The sequence below is a fragment of the Orcinus orca genome, chromosome 10, assembly GCF_937001465.1.
Source record: "Orcinus orca chromosome 10, mOrcOrc1.1, whole genome shotgun sequence".
NCBI lineage: Eukaryota > Metazoa > Chordata > Mammalia > Artiodactyla > Delphinidae > Orcinus > Orcinus orca.
In genome coordinates this window covers 35,012,698-35,038,931 of record NC_064568.1, presented here as the reverse complement: position 1 = coordinate 35,038,931, position 26,234 = coordinate 35,012,698, and the positions used below count along the sequence as shown (strand labels likewise).

Below are 26,234 nucleotides of genomic sequence, written 5' to 3'. Positions count from 1 at the left end.
GTGTGTGCATCTCAGGACAAAAAAAAAAGAAAAAAATATGTATTTTAAATGTACCGTGGAACTTGGGCTCTTTACAAAATCTTCTGTAAAATGAAACCTCAGTTAACATTCCAGGCAATAGGGTATTTAGTTATGTTCTCTCTCTCCTTTTTTTTTTTTTTTTTTGGTTAATGAAAGTAACAGCACAAAACCAACCAACCAACCTCTGTTTAAACCCTTGTTAAAAATCTTCTAGACATTTGAGTTCATTTTCCTGCCTTTAGGCCAGTAAATTTGGTTGACGGTTGTCCCAAGTGAGCTGCTGCCTCGGTCAGTGAGCAGAGTCTGCCTCTGTCTCCACGGTGATGGGCATTGGAGCAGAAGGCCCAGGGCGTGGGGTGCAGGTATGCTCACCTGGCCTCTGCTTCGTCCTGAGCTGCTTTTTTTTTTTGGCAATTTGCCTTCTCCTCAAACTGAACAGGAAAATGTTATCTTTAGCCTGTTAGCCTGGTTAATTGAGGTTTTACTTTCCACATTTTTAAGTTGTTCAGTGCATTTAGTTCCTCTTGGGCTTCAGGGCAAAGAGATACAGGTTTATTTAAAAGAAAAAACCCCACAATTATTGCTTTTCAATTTTAATAGATTTGCCTCAGTGACTTAAATCTTCCAAATCAATTCTCATTTTGAAAGTATCTCATAGAGTGGAAAATGAGCTAAAACAAGGATTCAGAAAATGCAGAATCTCTGAGAAGCAGCTGACCTCGAAAGAGTGGTTCCTGGTGGCCTGGGGAGGATTTGGAAGGCTGTTTGGATACTGGGTTAAACCATCTGAAGTGGCCTTTTTTTTGTAGGTTAAAGAGGGTTAATTATTGGCAGTTCAACATGGGCCAGTATAATTAGCTCCCAGCTCTGCCTCTCCTCTCCTGTACTCATCTGAAACCTCTCCCATCTGTTTTTCTGAAGAAGCAGTAACTCCATGTACTCTGCAGTTTTTATTCTGGAGCACTTCCTCAGTAAGCTCCTTGTTCTGGAAGCTCAGTGGGGAACCTGCGGTGTGGGCTCCGGGTACTCGGGGCCGTGACTTAGCAGGTGATGGCGTCTGAGCCACACCTGGCACACGCTAGAGTAGCTGGGCTTGGAGGAGCCTTTAAAATGGGTGTATCAGTAAGGTCCGTTAGGAGCAATACGGGGCCTGGGAAAACCATGCACGTTTCTATATCAACGGAGCGTGTGAGCCCGGGGCTCGGGCACTTCTAGCCCCACTTGGGAAGTCTGGGTTGGAGCAATGTGGGCTCTGCTGGGGTCTCAGAAGGGCCGGAACTGGCGTTTTGTGGGGAAGCCAGGTTGTCTGGGCAGTGATTACATCCTGACAAACCTGGTCAAGTGGACTCTCTGCTGAGACAGAGCCTTTGGACGTGCCAACGATATATTCATAATTGAAATGTGTTTTCACTGTGATAATGGCCAGTGAAATAGTTGCTCTCTTCTTTTAAAATGTATAGGAGATCAGCTGCCCCTTTTCCATTTTTGAACGAAGCATTCAGTTGCTCTGCCCTGTTGGTTTACATTTCTGGCTTCCTAATGCACACTTGTTCGTAAAGTCACACTTTGCTCAAGCTTTTGTAAAGAGCCCAGGTTTCTTCTCCTTTGCAGAGAGAAAAGAAAAACAAAACTCTAAATCCCTCATGATTCTGCTTATAGATGACGACTTTCGGAGCTTTCCTCCACAAAGGGGCTTTCTGCAGGAACTACTTCAACTTACTGGATATGCTGGTCGTTGGGGTGTCTCTGGTGTCATTTGGGATCCAGTAAGTATTCTGGGGCGTGTGTGAACGTGTGTGTACAGGACTGTTGGGCAGGAAGGTCTATGTGAGGAATCTTAACATAATCCACAAAGCCTAGGCATCGTTTTAATTATGGCGTTCGGTTATCTGGGAAAGCTTAATTTGTGCCCAAGCCAGAAAGCCTTGGGACAACTCATCCTTTCTTGTGTTTCTGTTTCTCTTTTTATGCCCTCTGCTGGGTTGTGCTCATTATTCTCTGTGATACTTTTTTCAAAAGAAGGTGAAATAAGTCTAGACTAGGAGGGAGGGCAGCTGGACTCTTGTCTGGGTTCTCCAGGGGCTGGTCCAGGGCCCGGGGCCGGTGGGGGCTCCTCTCCCAGGATCTCAGTTCCCCATCTATACAGGAGGGGTTGGACAAGGTGACCTCTCAGGCCTTTCCAGCTTGGATATTGAAGGCTTCCCTTACTCTCCAGGATAAATCAGCTGCTATGACTCTTTTCTTTTGGCATCTAAAATTTTGTTTGTTTGGTTTTGGTTTTGTTTTTGTTTTTGCGGTACGCGGGCCTCTCACTGTTGTGGCCTCTCCCGTTGCGGAGCACAGGCTCCGGACGCGCAGGCTTAGTGGCCATGGCTCACGGGCCCAGCCGCTCCGCGGCATGTGGGATCCTCCCGGACCAGGGCACGAACCCGTGTCCCCTGCGTCGGCAGGCGGACTCTCAACCACTGCGCCACCAGGGAAGCCCGGCATCTAAAATTTTTAGCTAGAAGGGGTCAAAGCTGCAAGTCAGAGCCCCAGGACCTTTCCATGGCATTGAGGGATTTCTGGTGGGGAACAGCCCCAGCTGTACACTGCCTGCCTGCCGTACCTGGGGGTTTGGGACAGAGGCTCCAGTGGGAGCGTCCAGGGGTGGCCTTGCTTTCCTGCTGACTTTGAAGCACCTCTGCTCAGGTGCTGACCATCAGTGCCCCTCGTATGAGAGCACATGTGTGCACATGGCCTCTGAACTAAAGGGAAGTGAGAGGCTCTATCCTCTTCAGAAGGGGGAGGACCCCTGCCTGAAACTGCCCTGTGTTAAAATCCTCTTCCTCACCTCCCATCAGTACCCAGTGAGAGGGAGCCACGTAGTCACAACTCGGAAAGGCGTTCTCACGAGTATCTTTGCAACGCCTGTAAGCTCGCAGCTGTGCCTGCGCCCTCCAGCTGCCGCCCCCCCCATATGCTAACCCCATACCCACTCGGGACTCACCTGATATCACCTCTATGGGGCCTTCCCAGACTCCCCAAGGTGTGTTCCCCTGGCTGCCTTCTCTCTGTTGTCACACCTACGTGCTGGCTTGCGGTTGCCCATCTCTCCCACCCAACAGCGGACTCCTTGAAGGCCAGAGAAGCCCAGCACCAGGGTGCTGCAGCAGGCCTCCAAACTTAGCAAACCCACCAAACCAACGCAACTCAGCCAAGTACTGCCTAGCATTTGCATCAGGGGGAAAGAATAAAGCAAACTCCTAAATTGTGCCTCCGCTGCATTAGTTGTGTGCCCGTCAGGGTCTCTGAGAGTGCGGGGGGCCATGGAGCGTGGGCCGGAAGGAGGAGACCCACCCTCGTGTGTGGTTCGTGGGGAGAGATTAGCTCTGCTCCACGTGGCCCCACCATAGTTGTACTAAAGTGAAATCATCTCGCAGCATTTTACCACCGTGATACACTCTGCTTGCTTGCTTTCCTCTGCTCTTTCCCGTAGATCCAGTGCCATCTCAGTCGTGAAGATCCTGAGAGTCTTAAGGGTTCTGAGACCGCTCAGGGCAATCAACAGAGCAAAAGGACTTAAGGTTTGGATTCCTGTCCAGGCGGGGCTGGCCTCAGCTGGGGTTAGCTGTCATCACTGATTTTTCTGGGCCGGGACTGGGTTGAGGCCTGATGGATTTTCCAGTGAGCTTTGCCTTTGAAAAGAACATTTCTAACCAATGAAGCTGCCTCTGCTAAGTGCTGGTAGTGTTTTTCAAGTTATTATTTTCCTCACAGACTTAGAGAATGATCTTATGGTTACCAGGGGGGGAAGGGTAGGGGGACGGATAGATTGGGAGTTTGGGATTGACATGTACACACTGCTGTATTTAAAATAAAAGGGCTTTCCATGAAAAAAAGTTATTATTTTTTAAATTTTTTGTTCATTTAAGAGGTTTTTCTTTATTTGATGACTGTTCACACTTCATTGCTTTTTTCATTATTAATAGTGTTCCTCTGGGTTTCTTTTAGTCTTTAAATCTATTCTTGTGCAGTTTGTACAAAAGGCCAGAGGGTTTACATTTTCCTAAGTCGTCTTATGGGGTACAGGACCCTGTGTGCCAGGCAGTGCTGTACCCCATGGCATTTCTTCTGACTGAGCTCACTGCTTTGGAGGAAGCCAAGGAGGAACCTGCTTACAGGGCGTTCCTCCCAGGGGACCATAATGCACTGGGGGTAACTCCATAGATAACCACCTGAAAAACGAAGCATAAGGGACTGTCAGGTAGGAAAATAATATAAAATTGCATATAATCATAGAAGATCTCGGCTGGTATTAGTTCACCCCGTGGCTGAAATAGCACAGGGAACTAACACTCCCCTGTCCCCTCCCCACCCCCTCTCCCTAGCACGTGGTCCAGTGCGTCTTTGTGGCCATCCGGACAATTGGCAACATCATGATCGTCACCACCCTCCTCCAGTTCATGTTTGCTTGCATTGGGGTGCAGCTCTTCAAGGTACAGGGAAGGGCCTTCAAGCATGGAGCCCAGCCCGTCTTCTTCAGGCGGAGCCCGCATTTGACTGTCTGTCTGTTTTGTATCCAGGGAAAGTTTTATCGATGCACAGATGAAGCCAAAAGTAACCCCGAAGAATGCAGGTGAGTGTCCTGAACGTGGGAGTGGGGAGTTTGGAAGAACAGATAAAAAGCTTCAAGAATCCGCTCGTGCTAGCATTTCAGAAGTTTTTGTTGTGGAGGACAAGAGGCCTGAGAGCTCAGCCCATGGCTGGAGACGTGGAAGGGTTTTGTTTTGAGGTGAAATTCACGTAACGTAAAATCAACCATTGCAAACTGTACAGTTCAGTGACATTTCATACAATCACATTGTGGAGGGAGCACCACTTCTGTCTAGTTCCAAGGCTTTTCATCACCCTTAAGGCATGGACAGATGACTTCTGATGTTTGGTATAGAATCAGTAAACTGGGGGAGAGAGTGGGCACTAAAACCTAAAATAACAATTATGAAATGCTCCCCAAAAGCTCCCCCTACAGCCACGTATCCAATTATTTCCTCAAACCAGAACTTGAAGCTTAACTTCCTGGAGTTCAGGATCTGGCCACCCTCTTCTGACAGGTCCCAGGATGCTTCTTTCTCCTTGCTCCCATCAGCCACATCTTGGCCATATGTTCGTTCACAGTAATGGGCAGAGGAGAGAGCAGGGGGCATATACTCATTCCTCTTATCCCAGTGCATCCAAAAGACTATGAAGGTAGACACGGAGGCCATTGCCTGAAGTTCTGAGACCTTAGAAGCATAGACGTCCCTGTCCTTTTGCGATGTCACCAGGCAAGGCTGGCCTGCTTGCACTGTGTTCCTTGAGGGTTTCTTTTCAGCAGAAGGTGCAGTCAGAGAGCACCAAAGGCCATGTGACTGTGGCAGTGCACCTCAGGGGCCCCGTTCATGCTCTGGGGTGGGGGGCGCCCACGGAGTTGACAGCACAGCAGCCGCGTGAAGACGCTTTCCCTTCCCTCGCTAAGTTGGCCTTCTCATCTGTGAAACAGAGGCATTCTAGGAGAAATACTGTGTACCAGCGATTATAGAATTGTTTTGGAAAGAAAACTGGGAATATTGTTAGTATGAGAGAAGGAGTTTGATTAAAACTAAAATGTAGAGAAGGAATTTGATTAAAACTAAAATGTAGATTAGAGGATGCCTGGGCTTGTTTCCCAGAGCCTGTGGAATTCTGCATGCCCAAAACTTTCGGTTCTTCATTGCACACTTTGAGGCCATTGTATGAGGGATGGTTCTTGTTCGGTAGTTTTCGTTTGTGATCAGGCTGGGTGTCTGCCTGGTCACTCTGGAGGATACTCATTTAGTCGTTGCTGCACGGTTATTCGAACCGTTGAGTAGGCTAAATGCAGGGCATGATACGGAGAAGCGCAGGCTGTGCCACGCTCAGGACGGTGGCCTGGCCGGGGAGGGATCGGGCAGCGTGACAGCTTCCACATCCTGCCAGGGTGACCGCCCACCTCCTCTCCTCTCTAGGGGGCTCTTCATCCTCTACAAGGATGGGGATGTCGATAACCCTGTGGTCCGTGAGAGGATCTGGCAAAACAGCGACTTCAACTTTGACAACGTCCTCTCAGCTATGATGGCTCTGTTCACGGTCTCCACGTTCGAGGGCTGGCCCGCGTGAGTACCAAGATCGCGTGTCTCCCAGGGACGCTCCTGCTGCTTCGCGGGCACTCTGGGCTGAGCCGTGTCTCCTGGAGAGCGGGTCCTGCTGCTCTTCTCCAGTTTTGTAGGCCTTTTCTATGACTTTTTAACTTTGGACCACTTATCACTCGCTTCCTGGCCCACAGGGCTCCTCTGTCTGATTAGGCAAAGGATTAACCCCTGTGGGCAGCCAGGACTCTCGGATTTGGGAAGCTGGGGTCTCGGAAGGGGGGTATCTCTCAGCGGGCTCCTGGGGGGCATTGCTGGATGTGGATGGGGAGTCCCCAGAGGCATTTTTCAGGCCAGCTCCTGTGTCACCTCATCAGTAAAGCTGCCACTACACTGTTCCTATAGAGGCCCTTGAGAGTGTCCCAGACCGTTCATTCATTTGCTCATTCACTCCTAGTAATGTACTAGTTCGTGCCCTTGCGCCGCGTCTTTCACTGCCGCGCTCGCTGGCTCGTTCATAAAGTGGGCTCCTGATACCAGCTCCATGCAACATGCTGTACTACGCCCTGTGGAAGAAGCAGAGCTGTCTAGATGCGGTTTCCCCTCTCAAAGCCCATGTTTAGTCAGTGTCGTCAGCCAGGCCAAGCAGGAGGGTCCTGGTGTGTCAGAGACATGCAGCACAGGGTCCTGAGGGATGGCTAGGATTTGATGGGCGAGGTGAGAAAAGTGGAAAGAAGGAAGAAGGTCGAATACAAAAGGAGAGCTCTTGTACCTTTGTTGTGCTCTGCTCTCTGATGGACCCCCAGCTCCTGCCACCAGAACACATATATGTTGATAGAGTTCTCAATGTCAAGTTCTCGTGCCCAGAGGAGGGTGGACAGGCTGGCAGGACTCTCTGGATGTGTGGGGTGTCTGCGAAGTAGAAGGACAGTTGCGTGGGGCTTGTTCATTGGTGGATTGGTCCTGCGAGAAGAGGAGCATAGAGTGAGAGCCTGCACTCCACAGAGGCACTAGCTGTGGTCTCAGGGTTTAAACACTGCGCTTTAGTAAACCTGGGTGGCAGCTGCCACCAGGGATGGCAGGGAAATGAACAGACTTGGGGCTCGGGGCTCAGGCGAGGTGGGCTCAACTCCTGCTCTGTCCCCAGGACTGTGACCTTGGCACTTAGATCCCTCTCTGAGCTTCCGTAAGACAGGGACGACCGTATGTCCACCTTTCCAGATGGATGTGAAAGCACCTAGCACAGTGCACGCCTCGGGTGGGTGCCTGGAAGGGCTGAATCTGCATCAGAACGAGCATACATTGAATTGGAGCCTGTTGCAGTAATGGCCCCTCTTTCTGCTCAGAGTTCTGCCTGGCACATTTAATTTTAGTGCTTGTTTCAGTTTGGGGAACCTCTCGTAGTTCTTTGGAAATGCCCTGGCCGCTCGCTCGTTGTCTTGCGTTTACAGCTTTCAGTTCCGCCAGTGTCTTCCATGTGACGTCCTTCCTGTGTTCTGTCTGTGACTAGAAAGGAGCATTATTGGATATTTGTAAAATCTTTTCCAGTCTTCAGAGCAATCAGTCAACAAATATATCCCAGGTGTTCCCTCCGCCAGGTGCCGGGCTGATCGGCCTAATGCCCCAGAGGCTTCCTGAGGGACCTCCACGTGTCCCGGGGCCTTGGGGTGGGCTCCCAGCGAGGGGTCCGACCGTCCGTGCCCGCAGAGGTGGTCAGAAGCTAGCGGGGCTGGGCTGCTGGCTGAGCGGCGCTGGTGCTCACTGGATCCTCTGCTCTCCAGGTTGCTGTACAAGGCCATCGACTCGAACGGAGAGAACGTCGGCCCCATCTACAACTACCGTGTGGAGATCTCCATCTTCTTCATCATCTACATCATCATCGTAGCGTTCTTCATGATGAACATCTTTGTGGGCTTCGTCATCGTCACATTTCAGGAGCAGGGGGAGAAAGAGTATAAGAACTGTGAGCTGGACAAAAATCAGGTTAGAGTCACGCACTGTTCGGGCTTCTGTCCCTTGAGCCAAAGAGGACCGATTTCTCTTTTGACAGCTTCCCGCGTGTAGAGAAGGGTGCCCGCCTGCTCTCTCTCCCTGGGGCTTGGGCCCTGCTCAGCACACTCTCAGCCACTGTGAGTCATCAGTGGCGAGCGTTAGTTTCCCAGATGCAGATTAGGCTGTAATTTTGAAATTTACCCGCAGACATGTGAGTGAGAAGCCAGGATACCTAGGCCACCTTCTGTGGTCATGACCCACCAGTGACAGCTCAGAGTCACGTAGGATGGTGTGGCCTGGGGCCAGGAAGCACCCAGTGACACTCGCACAGTCCCTCCCAAGGGATAGCCTTTTATCTCCTCAACCTCGGGACTATTGACATTTGAGGCTGGATAATTCTTTGTTACGCTTGCGGTGCATGGTTGAGAAGCCTCCCTGGCCTCTCCCCACTAGATTCCAGTAGCACCTTCTGCCCCCCACCCTCATTCCCGCTCCAGAAATATCTCCAGACATTGTCAAATGTGCCCTGGTTGAGAACCATTGACTTAGGAGGAAGTACCCTATCACACCACTGGGAAAGTCGCTAACTTTAAACTTGGGACTAAGGTTGCACTGGCATCACTCTCTTGATCTAGCACCTTGTTTTAACCAGTCTGTTAGGCGCAGGGGCCTTTGGCTCTGATCGTGTGATGATGCGAGGGGGCCAGGAGACCTGTCTGGTCCTGTTCTGCCTGCACCTGCTCTGTGACTGTGGGTGCGCCTCCACCTCCTGTCTGGGCTGTCTCCCTAAATTGAGGGCGTTAAGGAGTCACTTTTAAAGGTCTTTTTCAGCTGTAAAAATAGTCTGTGAGATCGAGATTCTGTTCTGGGAGTTTCCCCCAGGCCCTCTATCAGTAGCCATCTCCGTTGGATGATTACATAGAGAGCAAGAATCACTGCCAGCCTGGGCTTCCTGGCGGGAAGTCGCCGTGCATGGTGAGGCCGTCTGTCTCGGGCTGCAGCATCTCCACTGGGGGAAGCACGAGGACAGCTTGGTCTATAGGAAGACATTGCTGTGAGTTGTCAGGGCGTCCCTGCAGATTTTATCAGTGACGGTCTGAGGGAGGCCTGGCCCAGCTCTTCACCCCTCCCGACCCCCGCCAAGGAAGAAGAGTGTCAGGGCGAGACCCAGGCGGAACCAGAGCTGAAACTAGGTCACCACGAGGTCCAGGATAGGCTCCAGTCAGGGGTGCCAAGAGTCAGCATGTGAAGTCACAGCGGGGCCAGGTCCTGGACAGAGAGAGCCTGTGGTTGGTCTGGGCCTAGGAGCAAGTAGGGTATGATGCTGAAAAGGCTTTCGGGGCTGGAGGCTCTCTGGGCTTGCTGCAAAGGGTGGACCGGTCTCGGCCCCAGCATCAGTGGGCAGGGCAGTGCTCCAGCCATCATCACGGACCATGTCCTGGGGGTTCTAAGATGAACACGACAAGCTCCTGAGCCTCTACAGCTCTCAGACAGACACACAGCTCACTCACCATTAGACACTTAGGCTTACCATGCTCGTTCTGGCTTCTGGTGGGCGTCTTGTATGGGTCCATCCTGGAGCAGCCATGGGACCTCCAATCTCAGGGAGTCAGCCCAGCCCCTCTGGTTCTTGAGGATTTCCTTGCCTCTCGTTACTTGGCTTCCTTCCCTGGGCAGGAGAACTACAGTTGTACTCCACCGGCATCAAGAAAGGGCAGGGATAAGACATGGGTCAAGGCTTTGCACCTCTGCTTAATGCATCGCCGGACCTCAGTCTTTTAATAAGCGAAATGGAAGCAAACTGGGTGCTCTGCTTACCCTCAAAGGCTGCTGTGAGGACCACATGAGGTGATGGAGCTGGGGGCCCTTTGTCAGTGATGCTGAGTGGTACCTGTGCGGGTTGCGCTGGCTGTTCCCCCTCGTTCTCGCTCCCTCCCGGTAGGCGTGCGCCAGCTTTTCAGGGCAGACGAGAACTGCGTCCTTCTTCCATAGACGTGCTCAGGATCCCCGTTGCTCTTTTCTGCCATTGCAGCGTCAGTGTGTTGAATACGCCTTGAAAGCACGTCCCTTGCGAAGATACATCCCCAAAAACCCCTACCAGTACAAGTTCTGGTACGTGGTGAACTCCTCGCCTTTCGAGTACATGATGTTTGTCCTCATCATGCTCAACACACTCTGCTTGGCCATGCAGGTAAAAATGGAGACAGCCGCGTGGATCCCGTCCGGGCCTTCGGTGCAGCCCCGTGCCCCAAATCCTGAGGGTGGAATGCCGCCCCTCACAGGAGGAAGGGTTTGATTATCCGACGAGTCTGGGCTGTAGTTTGGCCAGACTCGCATTCTGGCTAACAGTTGCCACGGCAGGAGTTTACAGTCACTCTTCTGCGTGAGAGACTGTACAGCGTGACCATAAGTGCCATTCCTCTGGAGCCCTAGCGTGGCTTGCAGGCCTGTGAACCTTTACTGTGGGCTTCTGTGGCCAGGGAGTGGTTGTGGACTAAAGCTCTGTCTGTGTGGAAATGAACAGGCGGGGTCTTCAATCCTGACTTGACTCCTTAGCAGCCGGGTGACCCGGGGCAAGTTATTTAAATCCCCCGAGCCTGGCTTTGTCGATTGGTAAAGTGGGAAACGAAGTTTATGCTGGGTAATTTGTGTCCGGCACTTTGCTCTGGGCCTGCCCCAGAGTGTCATTCCTGTCCTCAAGTCACTCTCAGCGTGGCAGTGGGGAGTCTTCTGGTCTGTGGAGTACTGAGTTTGACCTGCCTGACAGCGACTCTTGGCTCACTGGGGGCGAGGAAGGCAGCTCACTTCAACTGGCCACATTGGATTACAGAGCGGTATTGACAGTGAGCGTTTCCAGCCCTTGCGCTGTCTAGTGGATATTGCACTAGGACAAGAGTGGCCAAGGTCTAGATTCAGTTTCCCACTGGCTCTAAGAACTTGAGCAAACCAAACCAACTCCCAGTGCTGTCTGGGAGATGAGTGTAAAGACAGCCAAGGGTACGTTTTCTGGCCCTTTCCTTAAATTTACGAATTCCTTATGAATGAGGACCCTCTGCTGATGTAGGGAAAAGCACGAAGGCAAGATGCTAACAGTGCCTTTGATTGAATATAGGCCTAAATGGCGTATAATGTATCCTAACCGAGTCCTACTTTTGTCCATAGACCTGTGGGTGTGTTCTGCATTCTGCCTGGGTCAAGGCCCTGAGTAGAAACCCTGCTGGGAGAAAGGGTGGATGTCTTTCCCCTTCATCGTTTGGTCACCCTCATCTTGTCAGGGCCCCCTGCGCTTTGTGGGGGGGCCAACCATGTGCCCTCGCAGGGTCAGTGGAATCACTGGGAGAGGGGGCTGGACCGGGGAGGTTGCCTCGCTGCCCGTGTGGCAGGCGGACGGACGCCTGCAGGGGGTGGTGGGCTGGGGAGCCTCCTTTTGCGAGTCCGGAGTGGACCCCCGAGAACCGTGCCTCTGCTTCCATCCACAGCACTACGAGCAGTCCAAGATGTTTAATGACGCCATGGACATCCTGAACATGGTGTTCACCGGGGTGTTCACTGTCGAGATGGTTTTGAAAGTCATTGCATTTAAACCTAAGGTGAGTTGCTGAACCCGCTGTCAAAGGCTGTAGCTGAGTCACTCCAAAGAGTCGCCCACTTCCCGTTAGTCTTGTGTTATTGGATTTTGCTGAATTGTTCTGGCCGTTAACTAGGTTATCACCCGAGAACGTTAAAATCTGATGAGGGCCTCTGTGTACACATGAGAAAATAAATCTGCGAAAACAAAACCTCGCAAAAACAATTCTGAGAAAAAGAAGAAGAGAGAATTAGGAATTTGCAGAACGGAGATTGTTTTGAAACCTGATTTTCTGTTTCTAGAAGAGCGTGTGTCAGACTGTCTCAAGGAAACTCGCCTCATTACTTGAGCATTGGAGACATTGTTTTCACATAACCCATCAGGAGTAATTCGGCCCTGATTTTGCTTCTACATTGCCAGCATAAAGACTTTGGTTTTCTTTGTTCTTGGTCTACAGCATCTTTTTCACCTTTTATGGAAAATTCTACCAGCTGCAGACCTCTCACAGCCATACCATCTTTCGTTTGTTTAATTTAGAAAAATTTCACTTGACTTTAAGACAAAACAAGACACGAGCATTTTAAACTGTGTTGGACTGCTCTGCGTGTTATGTCTCCTTTAGGACAGACTGAGTCCGGTCCACAGTTGTCAACGTCTGTAGCGTAAGAGACAGATAGTATAGTGTCGAAGAGCACGCACCGTTCTGGGACCAGACTGGACTCAAATCCCCAAGGAAGCTGTCGAGACTTCACTGCTCTGTGCCTCCATTTCCTCACCCATGGAATGAGGGCTCTAGTAGTCCTACTTCCTAGGAGTTTGGAGGAGTAAGAATCACTCTGTGTGCCACGCTTACAAGAGCGCTCGGCATGTAGCCCCACGCTGTAGACGTGTCAGGACTGTTACGATGACGACCACCATCCCCATCATCAAGTGGTGATGTTTCCTCGTCCTAAAACCCTAGACAGAGGAGCAGATCCTGGCCGAGCTGTGACACATTTGACCCTCAGTTTCTTTTCTAGCAAAGCCTCCACCCATCAGAGTTAGAGAATGAGTTCAGTGACCCCAGTGTCCGTTCATCAGGGTGTAAGGTATCTGACAACACTAATTTAAGTAAGACTCGGATTATGAAATGATGGGTTCACATACTCCATCCGTAAGTGGAATTCTAATTTAGAACTGTTCCTATCTTTAATTTGAATTAATTCCTATGCAATCTTTATCAGCTCTTTGTGGACAAAAAAGAAAGGACGCTTGTAAGTGATCGATCGGGGTGATTGCAGTGGGGTCAAACCTGGCATTTTTGCATGGCCAGATGCTAATTACTGTGACTTGTCCATATCTCCACACGTGCACCTTCTTCCCTGCCCCCACCAAACTCTTCTGAATATCCTTTGAGATTTTTGGTTTGCTTCCCTTTCCCCTTTCCGTCCTTGATCAACATTTGTCTGGACTGATGGAAAGGTTGCAGAGTGAGAACTCCAAAAGCACTTGATCAAGGCGACATGGCACGTATCTATGCAACATTTCCTAGATCCCCTCGCCATGTCTTGCCCTGCCTGGTGATTAAGCTCTGAGAAGGCACATTTCCCCCGGCATGTGTGTGAGTCCGTGTGTGTCTGCGTGTGCACTGTCAGCGGCTGTGTCCGGTGAACCACTGTTACCAAACCTGAGAGGAGAGTTCAGTGGTGTGTGAACAGGCTGGTGAGGCTGAGGGGAAATGAGTAGCTAACTTATAGTCAGTACTGATCGATCAGAGTTTTTAAATGAGCGATTTCCGCTAGAAATTGTGCCGCTTCGTAGTTTTCCTCCACAAGGTATTTTCACAGCAGAAGACAACCTCAGATTACAAGTGAGAGAAATTTTAAAACAGCAATAGCAGCGCCTCTACGCTTGAGGGGCACCGTCACTGCATTTGCGAAGCAGATGGATTTGGTGTTGCGACGGTGTGTCTGGAGGAGCCGGAGAGAGTCATTTCACCAAGAAGCAAAGCTCTTCTTAAAACGCTTCCTGACTCTCCTACCTCCTCTCTGGTGTTAGCAAAGCAAGGCCAGGCGAGTAGTCATCCACAAAGAAGTCAGTGAGGCCCTCCTACCCGTCAGAGGGGCAGTGGGGCTGAGGAGGCGTGTTGCAAAGGTGGCAGAAGGAAGCCTCTCTGGGAGGAGATGGCCAGAGGGACAGAGGGCTGGGAGCCTGGCCCATAAGCTTCATCTAAGAAGGTCTGTGTCTCTCCTGGGGAGCTCTGTCGCAGGGTCCTCTGGGGCTGTGTTCTCCACAGTGAGGGGCGCATGTTCCGGGAGAACCTGTCAGCATCTGTCAGGAGAGACGGGGTTGCAGCTGTTTTGTAATAGAAATGCAGAGGGTGAAGTTACAATCCTTCCTGGGAGGTGAGAAGGCATCATAGGAGGCAGGGTTCAAACGCGTGGAGGAACCTGACTCCTTTTATACTCAAGGGCCTGACTGGGAAAGGGGGCCTCCTGAGTGAGAGCACATTGAGAGGAATGTGGTCCAAGCTGGGAGCTTCCCTGGTGGGGAGGTGGGATCACTCCAGGAGAAAAGTTGTTTTGAGTGTGGGTTAGGCAAGCATGGAAGGTGGTGAGACGCCAAAGAGACAAGGAATGAGGGCCGAGCAAACAGGCTGCTCAGTGGGTTGTGTCGGCTCCCCAGGGAAGACCCACCCAACGGGCCTCGAGCTCGTGCACTTGGAGCGACGGAGCCGCCCTGGGGTTTTGAAAGGTGGGCCATGATGTAGATAGGAACCAAGTCCCGTTCCCCTGGCCTTCCCCCCCAGTGCTCCCAAGGGGCAGCCGCTGGACTTCTCAAGTGAATTCTCTTGCTGCAAGGAGGGAGGTTGAAGAAGAAGGGCTTTGTCCAAAGTCCTGGCTCCTGTAGGTCTAAGGAGCACTTCTGATTTGTCTGAGGTTCCTTCTTTGTGCTTCCGGAAGCCGCCCATCTGGTGTTTTGTCCAGCACCTGCTCAAGTCCGTGACCCGCCTCCGTGTGGGCTTTTCCTCAGGGAGCCGCGCTTTGTTCCCAGGGCTCAGACCTCGAAGCGTTTTGGTCTTGGTTCTACCCTTGACCCTTGACCAACACGCGGGCTAATCTGAGTATTGCTTAGAGCCGCCGCTCCCTCTCCGAGGTTCCTCTGCACCCACTGGTTCATCCAACCACAGACCACGTAGGGCTGTGGTATTTACTCTTGAAAAGCATCCGTGTGCGTGTGGACACGCACAGTTCAAAGCCACATGGTTCACGCGTCAACTGTGCCTTGAAAATGTCGAATTTACCTGCCTAGCCACTTGAGCTTGGGAAACGTTGAGAGTCACTGGGTTTGGGGAAAGAAGAAAGTGCTTTCGTGCTGTCCTCGTGCTTCTGTCCAGAGCGGATGTGTCGTGGACACTGGGTCACCCATATGCCTCCCAGGACAGCACTCCCTCCCCAGGGTCCCTGGCAGGAATAAGGCTGCTCTATCAGCCCCAGCAATTTTCCTGGAGCACATTCTGTACCTCCTGGGAAGGAACCGTGACACTATCTTTTCAGTTCTTCAGTGATCACATATATATATATATATATATACATATATCATAAATGTATCTCAGTGATTTATTTTAATGCCAAATAACGCTTGAGGGGAAATATTAACTCTCCTTAACTAGAACTTGATGTCAGACTCCTTCATGGGCTCAGCCTGTCCTTTCAAGGCCGGGGTATCCCGGAGCTCCCTCCTGGTCCCCTTCTCCCCTGGTGAGACGCGTGCACGCCCTGGGCCTCGGTGGCCAGCTCGTCTCACCCCAGCCTCCGCGGCCCTCCTTCCTCTTGCATTCCTTGACCGCTGAACCATCTCCTGCCTCTGGCCTCTGCGCCCCCCTTCATCTTCCACACACTCCCTTTGTAAACTGAAAGCTGACCGTGCCACCTGTTGTATTAAAAAAAAGGTGATTTCATAGTCGAATATTCAAAGTTCTGCACCAAACACTAGTGCACTTACATCTCTGCCTCATTTCCAGCCGCGCGCTCCCAGCCGTTCCTCCTCTACACCCCATCCCCACTGTGACCACGTGGGACCTTTCCGTGGCCCGTGCTTCTGTGTCTGGAAGCTCTTTTTCCACCTTGTTACCTTTTAAGGCCTGTCTGGAATGTGGGCTCCTCCGTCACAGTGTCCCCCAGCCCAGCCAGGGCCGGCGCTCCCCTTCCCACGTGCTCCTGTTAGATGCTCACTGTGCACTGTCAACATCAGTACCCTCCGTGTCTCCTTCTCCGTTAGCTGATGAGCAGCTGCTCAAGGTTGGGTGGTGTTTGTCTCACGTGATACCTGCTACATGCTGGTTACTCCATGGGAAGTGGTGGAAGGAAGAAAGGAATGGATGGATGAACCTGTGGGTGCAGCCTCTTGTCATCAGGCCCTACTGGCTTTTCTATCACAGGAGACGTGGGCAGAGCAGAGTGGCCAAAAGTGAACGTATTTTTCTTTAAGCCTCCACTTGACCTTTGGAAGGGCTTATGCTGGTTAGAAAGCTGTCAGTTACAGTTTCCACCCAGAGTTGGCACTGTGGGTCATCCCTTGGGTCAGATGCTTCCCAGACAGTCCCTGGCAGAAACTGGTAAGTGATCCGGCTGCCTCAGTAAACCCCAAAAGGCCGGGCAGCGAAAAGATCCCGGACTTGGGCTGTTGCTCTTGTTTGCATTGCATAGACCTCGCTGCCCACCATGTGCCAAGCCCATGCTCTATCCTGGCTGGGGGTCCAGCTCTCCTTCCAGGAGCCTATAGTCTAGCTGGAGATTATGTTAATGGACAATCAAGATAGAGTTCTTAGAAGCAAGGGAGCTTCCTGGCCCTAAGCCCACGTTAGTCTGGGTTATGATTTTAAATTCCCAGAGTCAGAAGTGTTTCCGAGTAATAAATGCTATTGCGTGTGGCTGACTTGCTTGATCCTTTCAAATGGGTGAGGCTGTTCCAAAAGTAATACGGGCCAACTGTGGCCAGACTGGTAGGGACTGCTGGCTCCACCTGAGGGGCCCTGGCCTCCACATTCGGTTGTAGGAGACCCTCTTGTGACTGGCCAAGAGGAGAGAGCATGCAGGTGGGCGCCGTGCTAGAAGCCGTAACCTTCTGGTTACCCAGACGCTGCGGTGGCTTTGATGGAAAAGGGGTGGGGTTGAGTCATACTCACTTGACAGTGACTTTATTACCTAGGAGGCTACTAAACAGGGAAACAGGATGTGGGAAGAAGGCGGGGGGGCTGGCATTTTCTGCCTCCCTGGGACCCCTAGGAAGCCATCTGGCCAGAGCCTGTGATTCCAGCCACCTGCAGCAACTCAAGCCTCCTGTCGCCTAGATGAGGGTGTCAGTCCAGGAACCCTCTAGAATTTGGGCACAACTCTGTGAGTGCAGTGGACCCTCCAGAGAGGGTGTTGATGAGATTACCAAAGAGTTCCAGGACCCCAAACATCAAGCCCCTATCGTGTTGATTTAAAGTGACTTTATACACCGCAGGGGGCCAGGATGGGCCGGTTGGAGAATAGTTTGCAGGCCGATAGGACTGATCCACAGGTGAATACTGATCGTTCTGGAGAGACAGAGACACAGAGACACACAGAGACAGAGGCGCTATTCAGGAATAAAGTCTCAAGTAGGCAAGAGGGGCATGCAGTGCCCTGAATGGTGGTGGGCGTGGCCTCTGGTGAAGGATGGACTGTAGCAAGAGGGGGGCAGGGCCCGTGGTGTGGGACAGGACAGGAGGGACAGCGGGTCTTCACTGCTCTCTGTGCCCTAGAGCCCCAGTTGTTACTGATGACCACGCGTTTCTAAGGCATCAGTTCCTCTCTAGAGGAGAGGGAAAGGCTCACCATTGTCTCTGCAGTTCTGAGTTGCTGTTAAATCCATGAGGAAGAGGACAGGCTCTGCACCTCAGAGCATGCTCTGTGGCCAGGCCGCCAGTCAGCCCACTGTGTGTTACCACTCGCAGTGATGCAGATAATTTAAGAGCCAATGCTGTGTTCTCACAACCCGGGTACGACGGCGGCACTCAGCGCACCACGTGGTCCAGCTGACTTTGGTTTGGCGTTGTCCTCGGGGAGGGAAGCAGAATGTGCCTTTACGTCCTGGTGCAGGCTCTGGGTCTCCTCTCTGACCAGCACCGCCGGCTTCCTGAGGGGCACCAGTCGTGTCCTCACTGTGGATACTGCCTCTCCTGTTTTGCCAGCCAAGAGTCCCACATCTTGAGAAGAGAAGCTGTAAGGAGTGAGACGTTGTCTTTATTAAGCAGACGCTCCCATTAGACATTTATCACAGATCATCAGAGCTGGTGCAGGCGAGCTTTTGTTTACTTGTTAGAGGGCCAACAGAGGGGTCTGGGAGGGTGGCAGTCAGTCCGTGAGGGTAAGTAACTATGAGAGGTGCTGGGATTGTGGGAGAGGAGGAGAGAGGAGATGGTGAGGGGTGGGGGGGGCGGGCGCAGGGTCAGAAGTCGTGGCAGTTGGTTGGGAAAATCTTACATTATTTAAGATGAAATTTTTTTAAAATCTCAAACCCTAAGTCAGCGTTACAGGTCCCCCATAAATGCACCTGGGGTGATTAACAGTGATTAGAACAAACATCCCTCCTCCGGCTGTTGGAACAGCCAGCGTGTCCACATTCTCCATAGTGTTGTAAAAGGCTGGGGCTCTGCAGTGGCTTCCTCTGGGCCTGCACTTGATCAATTCATGGGATCTGACACTTCAAAGCACCTTCTGTTCTGGTGTTCTTGATCCAGCACTAAGTGTACCCCGTTGTAAGCACACTGGGCCCCTTTTTATATGATTCAGACCTGAATTTTTATTTCCACAACACATCCTGGCTTGTTGAAAAGATGCAGTTGAGATGCAGACAGTCGTTGACCTTGCAACCAGAAGCCTCCGTGCACTGTTCTCCCCACCACCCCCTCCGACTGAGGGCTTCCTGGGGGGTATCAGGAGACAGCAGGCAGTAATTTAGCACCTACTGTGCTGAGCCCAGAAGAGGATGCAAAACGTATGCCATGTATGTACAGATTTGTAAGTCACGGTCATAGGGATGTTGTACCTTCAACAAGATACAAGGACCTGAAATAACAAGAATAGGGCAGAGCTGAATGACCAGGAGGGTGCAAGTTGGTGGAAGGAGGAGGCCTTGCCACGTGTCAAGCACTATGTGGGCTCACGGCTCCGGGCTGGGTGGTGGGATTAGTGGAGGAGGGGACAGAGCAGTCAGCACAGTCCTCATCCTCAGAGGGTCTTCCATGGGGTAGACCTGCGGGCAGAGGCCCCAGATTCAGTGATCAAGACCTGAGAGACATTCGGAGTCCCCAGGATGGGAGGTATAAGTCAGGAGGATCTGAAAACATGCCATCAGGGCACTGGCATTTGAGCTGAGTGTCAAGTGGACGTGGGCAGGTAGAGTTGGGGTGGGGAGGCCGGGATCACAGAGGCCTCAGGAGTTGGGCAAGAACCTGGTGGTGGTTTGAGGGATGGAAAGGAGTCCGCTCAGCCTGGAGGATGCAGAGGGAGGGGAGGGAAGCCAGAGCTGGAGAGGAAAAAGGAGCCTATGAGGAGATAGGGGCTGCTCTGGGGGCCAGGGGGAGCACTCGAGCATCATCACCGTCCCTGAGCGCTCCTTCCCCGTGAGACCTTCTGTGCACTGATCCGCAGCCCTACAGGCCACACCTCTGCCTTAGACGGCGTGCGTCGCTGGCCTGTCTCCCTGTAAGCCTTCACGTCCCTTTAGACCGAGAGCTCTGTGAGGACATGCTGCCGCGGGGCACACCCTTTGCTGTACTTGGACTGTCGAGGAGGGGCAGGGATACTGGTTTGTTTCAAGGGCACAGCAGTGAGAAGGTGTGAAACGCTGGTCATAGTGGTCTTGATGTGGAAGAAGAGAAGGAGGTGACTGGGGACCCCATACAAGGAGTAGGAGGGCCTTCTCCTCCCTCAGCAGCGAGGGGTTGGGGTTGTGACCTTGGATGCCAGGGCAGGGCCACCAGGTGCCTCGCTCTGTCCTGCAGGTACTTAGCTTGGTTCAGTGCTGCCCAGGGCCACGGTCTGCGTCGTGTGGTGTGTGTGTCGTGTGGTGTGTGTGTGTGTCTGTGTGTGTGGTGTCTGTGTGTGTGGTGTGTGTGTGTGTGTGGTGTGTGTGTGTGTCTGTGTGTGGTGTGTGTGGTGTGTGTGTGTCTGTGTGTGGTGTGTGTGGTGTGTGTGTGTGTGGTGTGTCTGTGTGTGGTCTGTGTGTGTCTGTGTGTGTGGTGTGTGTGTCTGTGTGTGGTGTGTGTCTGTGTGTGGTGTGTGTGTCTAGGTGTGTGTGTGTGTGTGTGGTGTGTCTCTGTGTGGTGTGTCTGTGTGTGGTGTGTGTGTGGTGTGTGTGTGTGTGTCTGTGTGTGTGGTGTGTGTGGTGTGTGTGTGTCTGTGTGGTGTGTGTGTGTGTGTGGTGTGTGTGTCTCTGTGGTGTGTCTGTGTGGTGTGTGTGTGTCTGTGTGTGTGGTGTCTGTGTGTGGTGTGTCTGTGTCTGTGTGTGGTGTGTGTGTGTGTGTGGTGTGTGTGTATGGTGTGTGTGTCTGTGTGTGGTGTGTGTGTCTGTGTGTGGTGTGTGTCTGTGTGGTGTGTGTGTGTGGTGTGTGTGTGTGTGGTGTGTGTGTGTGTGTGGTGTGTCTGTGTCTGTGTGGTGTGTGTGTGTGGTGTATGTCTGTGTGGTGTGTGTGTGTGTCTGTGTGGTGTGTCTGTCTGTGTGTGGTGTGTGTGTATCTGTGTGTGTGGTGTGTGTGTCTGTGTGTGTGGTGGTGTGTGTGGGTCCATGCGCCCGTGGCCTCTCTCACACATGCAGGTGCCCTGCCCCGTGTCCCTCTGCACCGGTGGACGGTATGGTCGCTTCCCTTTGGCCCTCCCACCCCCCTGGTTGCCGTGGTTGCTGCGGGGCCCGGGTGTGACCCCACGTGGTCAGCGTGGCTTCTCCTTCCTACGTGCTCATAAACATCTGCCCCCGCCCGCTCTGTCCAGGGGTACTTTAGTGATGCCTGGAACACGTTTGACTCCCTCATCGTAATCGGCAGCATTGTAGACGTGGCGCTCAGCGAAGCTGACGTGAGTATGTGCCCGCCCGGGGCCACCTCCCATCCTGTCTCTGTCTGCACACCCGCCCGGCCCTGCACTGCATCACCTGGACAAGTCACAGAGCCCAGTCGTACTTGATCGAAAACCAGGAGTTTTCTAACGAGAGCTGCAGAGAAGAGGCCTTGTAGCGTAGAGCTTGATCCCCAGGCCTTTAGACACACATCACCTTTTGGAGGACTGACTGTTCTGCAGCGCTAAGCTGAGTCAGCGGTAGGCAGGGCAAGACAGGCGTCTCTAACTGTTTTCATTTGCTGTGTCAGAAGCAGTACCCGAAGTGATGTACCTATAACATGTTTGTTTTAGGGTGATTTTTCAAGTAGCCAGGTGGCTTGGTGCTAGAATGTTCCCCTTTTATAACACTGTCCTTTTCTTCTTTTTTTCCTGTTGTGCTTCCTCTCTTCTGTGGCTTCTGAATGCTTGCTCTAACAGCACTATTTCACTGATGCATGGAACACTTTTGATGCCTTAATTGTTGTTGGTAGCGTCGTTGATATTGCTATAACTGAAGTGAATGTAAGTAGCAAATTTTGTGTCCTATAACCTCATTAAGTCTAACACAGAGGAGACCAGAAACCCTCCCCACGGATCTCTGTACACTTTAGAAATTCAAGCACACATTTACTGCAAAAGACTAAGAACACTTTGTCCTCTTCCCTCCCTCCCCCGGCCCCCCCATCCCCTTCCCCTGAATGAGAGTGGGGAAGTAAATGTAGAATTGCCATTTTGGAAGGAAAACCTTATTTTTAAAGAAGACCGTATTAAAATGTTAAGGGCTAGGAGTTAATTGTGTGGGTATGTGAACATTATCACTCAGTAGCTGGGTGACCTTGGCAGGGCCCCTGGCTGCTTCGTGCCTCAGTTTTTTGAGCTGGAAAGCAGAGTTCATAACGTGTGCCCTGGTACCCACTGTGGGTCTGTGAAGGCACAGGAGAGAAACCCCACAGCCGTGCCCTGAGCACACGGCCACCGCTGCGGGTGTCCTCACCTGTACGCTGTGTCTGCTGAGCCCTACTGGTGACGCTGGGGAACGTGCCTCTCCTAGCTCCCCAAATAGGGATGCAGATTGAAGGCTGCCCTGGGCCAGGGGAAGGAGGGCCTCGTGTATATTAGGAGAGGGTGTCAGCGCTCCTTTGTTGCACCCAGTTGAATCCTTTGTTGAAGAGCAGTGGTAGGTGGAGTGAACACCCCACCCAACCTTTAGGAAGCATCCTGAGAACCTTCCTCAAAATACAGAGGCTGCAGAAAGGCGAGCACCGCCTCCCACTGGCCCCTCTCAGATCTGACCCATGCCCAGACCGGGAGGGCCTGATGCGGGCAGAACTGGCCCTGCCCATCTGGTCTGTCCCCAGTTCATCAGCAGGCTTTCGTGGGTGCCCAGGTTGTGTGGAGCCCTTCGCAGGGACAGGTGGAGCATGGGGTGGGCTGCCGTGCTGTGCTGGCTTCCTGCTGCCCGGTGCCAACCTGGCCCTCCTCCCCCCATGCCTGGCCGGGCAGGGGTTGCCACGCTCTGCCTGGCTGACACCTGCGGGCTCATATGGTCCATCCTGGCGCCCAGACAGCCTGTGCCGAATGAGAATGATGAGATCTATGCCGCCACTCTGGGGGCCAGGCTGACTGTGGAGTGTAGAGTAGCAGGGCAGCGCTAGCCTGGACCTGGGCCTCAGTTCCCTCGTGGACCACTGAGATGAGTGATGTCTGCCCTCCCTGCTTCATAGGTACGTTGCAATGATAAAATGATAGGCATATTTGTGAAAATACTTGTTCAAACTCCCAAAGTGTTAGGGAGATACAATGGTATTATTTTAAATATAGATTTTCCTTGTAATAATAAGCGAAATGAACTGTAAGACATTACCATGTCCATGAGGGTGTGAGTTAAGCCTCATGACCCTCAAATTCATGCCAAGACCAGGTACTGAAATGGTATTTTACTAGACTTAGGTACATAGATCTGCCAACCTCCATAAGCCCAGACTTATATAAATTCCACGTTACGTGAAATATTCCACACGTCAGGTATAAAATTGCCATTTATCATGTGTGAATTACGCTTGGTTATAAACTAATCTGATGCTAACGGGAGAACATAGGACCCTCCCTGGGCTGCCAGGGGCTCTCTCCTGAGTTTATGACCAGACATCTGCCCGCTTAATCATCTCACCGCATAAAGCACTTATGGCCTCCATCAAAGTACCCTTACGTGAACAGTCTGGAAGCAGACCCTTATGTAAGTCAGAGTGGTCTATAATGGAAGTGAAAATATCATAAGTGACAATTTGAGCAGGTCTCCCTGGAGCGCTCCGTGCTTCACGTGGTGTGTAGGTGGTAGGGTCCATGCTTAGCTTCTGGGCACCAGGATGTGGCCAGGGTTTGTTCACCAAGCAGACAGCCCAGCTCTCTAATGCCCGACTCCCCGCGCTGGTGCACCGCCGACAGTACACGCGGCTTCCTGGCTGCCTCGCCGCGTGCTGGGGCTGAGCCCACTGTGCCTTCCCTCTGGTTCAGCCCTGCCCAGCAGTGTCTCAGACACGTCCGCCTTCACCTTCCATCAGTCAGGAAAGCCACAGGTCTATAAAAGCCCACGCGAAATTTTTTAGTTAGCATTTGACTTTGGGGTTTCTGTATAATACAGGCTTTCCCTGGCATTCAGTCAGACTCGAAAACCCTAGCAGTCAGCATCCTCGTACTGTTTTTCAGTACGTGACCTTTCCCCTGGTCACATGGAGCCTGAGACCAAACCTTACTCAGCCGGGAGCAATGCGAGTTCAAGGCCCTGGCCCAGTAGAAAACCACCTTAGGGGACCTCAGCCTTCCTGTGCTGGCCCTCAGTGGAGAGGGGATGCTCAAGGCCACCTTCTCATCTGTTCAGTCCTTCATCACATCTTTATTGGGCATCTACGACCCTCAGGCCACAGCACAAAGACAGGAAAGACTGGATGTCCTTAACCTCTGGTGACATAACTCTCTGAGTGTCGCCGGTGGTTCCTCTACACGCCCCTCCCCCGCCATGCCGCATTCCCTGGGAAGCAGCACACATCATTTCCCTCGGTGGCCCTGTCCCCCGCACTCCCGACTCAGCTGAGCGTGAATACCCTTGGTCCATTGTTGGCTGTTTTTAGCTGCCATAAGTCATCATTTTTTGCAATGTTTAACTTGCTGTGCTGTCTCTCCCAACCTCTGTTGCTCTTTCTTTTCTGTTGCCTAATCGATTTTCATGTTGGTTTTGTTTTTAGAAAATTGTAGCGGCAAGTATATATAAACATATATACGGTGAAGTCGTTGTTAAAGCAAAAGCACTCGAAAGACTGTATACTTGTCTTTCCCACCTTTGGTTTTCGCTGAGTTGCACGGGAGTGCTGTGGGTCGTGGTCATCTAAATTGTTTGCTGTGCCCTATTTCGTTGTCTCTGGCCTGGGGCCTGAGCTGGGGCCGTCTTGGTCAGTCACGCTTGGCTCTGTGACATGGCAGCATAGCCTTCAAGAATGAACGATGTGGCCTGGAAATGAGAAATTGAGCTTGCGTTTGTCTTCTTCGCAAAAACATTTTGGATGGCCCTTCCTGTTGTCCTGCTTGCATGCTCACCTGGCCCCCTCCATCCTGCCGCCCCCTCCCATGACCCCTACCCTGCCACGGTCATGGTTTGGTAGCTGTCGTGGACTTGTCTTCATCACAGTTGGTCATAATGTCATCGAGCTGCTAAAATGTCAGATGAGGACTGGCAGGCTCGGTTTTGCTCCTTCTTCGATGCCTGTTTGTTCCTTGAATGGAGAGATGATCCAGCATCATGTTCTCCCTAACGTGGGAAATGGCTGTTGCTGACATTTAGTCTTTCCAATTATCATTATTGGCGGGGAGGCAAAACACTTGTTTAGCAGCCATGTCTGCATTGTTATTACTTAAGAGCATGTGCAAAGTCAGTAGGGAGGTCGCTCCCAGGGACCTAAGAATTGTCCCTGACCTGTCGTGTACCCGGGGTGGACCAGGGGGCCCACAGCTCCACTCAGCCTCTTGTTCTAAAGCCACAGGCAGGCTGTTCAGCCCTCCATGCTGTGTGCTAACCCCTTTCTAGGGACCAGGTCGCTGGTTTCCGGAGACAAACTCAGCAATCCCAAATACAGAAGCCTTCCGTCCCAGAGGTGTTAATACCAGGTCAGAAGTAGTCAGAGAGAGGCTCCCCAGCAAGAGCTCTCCAGGATGCCTCAGGGTAACTGGTTTGCCTCCTGTCTGAATTGGAAAACGGCATCCTTTCAGCTTTTCTAGGAAGAGATGGGAATTAATGCGTAAATGCAGACTGATCCCTTTGCACTTGGGCAAGTCAGGGCTCATTTGCCTTCCGTAGTCGCAGGGGGTTGGCCCAGAGCCTACACGGCAAGAGCCTGCGTGGGAGCCCTGTGGGAAGGAGCTTGCCAGACTCTGGCACATAGTGTGGCTTCCTAAGGCTGAGGGGCCATTTCCCTGTAGGGTTTCCACATGAAGACTGTGGCATCTCGGGAAGGAGTTACCGAGGTCCTCTAGTCCAGGCCCTGGGATGACACTGGAATTCCATCTCTTGAAACATCATCCAGCCCCTAGTGCTGTCAATGGAAAGCTCCCTGGGGAGTGAGACCTTCCCTAGTCCCACAGCCTCTGGGCGTGTCCTGCGGTTGATCCCGGGAGTGGCAGCTTGCTCACGGTCCTTTTCCGCCCTGCACCAGCTCCCTGTGTCTCTGAGCCTCCTCCACCCACCCCTTGTAAGGAAGATGGGGATGGCAGCCACTCTCCTTGCATCCATCTGAGTACTGAAACCCCATCAACTCCAGAGGAGCCCATTGCTTAGCTGTAACAGCCGGAAGGGGCTTTCCCGGTGGCCGCATTCTGTGTCGCCCCTCCAGACCTAAAGGGAATGAGCTGCTGTGGGTGACCAGCTGAAGACATGGCCCAGCTTTGCCCTGGCCTTGGGCTGCTGCTCCTGGCTCTGGCTGTATGTTGGAACCACCTGGGAAAGCTTGGGGCCACCCCAGATCAATTCAGTAAGAAGCTTTGGGGTGAGAGCCAGGCATCAGAGTTTTCAAAGATCTCCCCAGTCAGTTCCAGTGGGTAGCCCAGGGTGAGAGCTGGCCTGCCCTTTTCATCAGACTGGCGTTTGTAGTTCAGGCAAAGCCATCCTCGGGGTCCCTCCATTTGTAAGATATTTTAGCAACTTGTACTTTCCCCCGGTGCTACCAGTGACACCCTCCCCTGCCCAGTCCTCCCTGCCCAGTGAGGCATGTGGGGGGGTGTCACAGGCTGCACTGGGGGTGCACGCAGCCTGGTGTGCCATTTGCTCTGTCCTTCCTTTCTTGCATGTTGTGCTGCCTTGTCCCTCCACAAATGCTGTCTTTTCCTCTTCTTTGTTTTTTTGAGCAAAAGACTACCCATGGTTTCAAGTTCATAGGC

The 26,234-nt window shown here is 52.2% G+C and overlaps 1 protein-coding gene across 14 annotated transcripts in view; it reads left to right on the top strand.

The window, feature by feature from the left end:
• The window catches only part of CACNA1D (calcium voltage-gated channel subunit alpha1 D), a 318,762-nt gene that overhangs the window by 249,321 nt on the left and 43,207 nt on the right, over window positions 1-26,234 (top strand). For 7 of the 14 annotated variants that reach the window (XM_033424608.2, XM_033424607.2, XM_033424609.2 and 4 more), the window contains exons 23-31: window positions 1,681-1,787; window positions 3,500-3,587; window positions 4,392-4,499; window positions 4,587-4,639; window positions 6,027-6,173; window positions 7,928-8,129; window positions 10,171-10,329; window positions 11,618-11,728; window positions 21,249-21,332. In XM_033424608.2, coding sequence (XP_033280499.2) covers window positions 1,681-1,787; window positions 3,500-3,587; window positions 4,392-4,499; window positions 4,587-4,639; window positions 6,027-6,173; window positions 7,928-8,129; window positions 10,171-10,329; window positions 11,618-11,728; window positions 21,249-21,332 — 1,059 coding nt within the window. Of the gene's footprint in view, window positions 1-1,680; window positions 1,788-3,499; window positions 3,588-4,391; window positions 4,500-4,586; window positions 4,640-6,026; window positions 6,174-7,927; window positions 8,130-10,170; window positions 10,330-11,617; window positions 11,729-20,705; window positions 20,790-21,248; window positions 21,333-26,234 lie in introns of all 14 variants that reach the window. The other 7 variants (XM_004267920.4, XM_004267921.4, XM_049715246.1 and 4 more) reach the window with 1 other exon arrangement.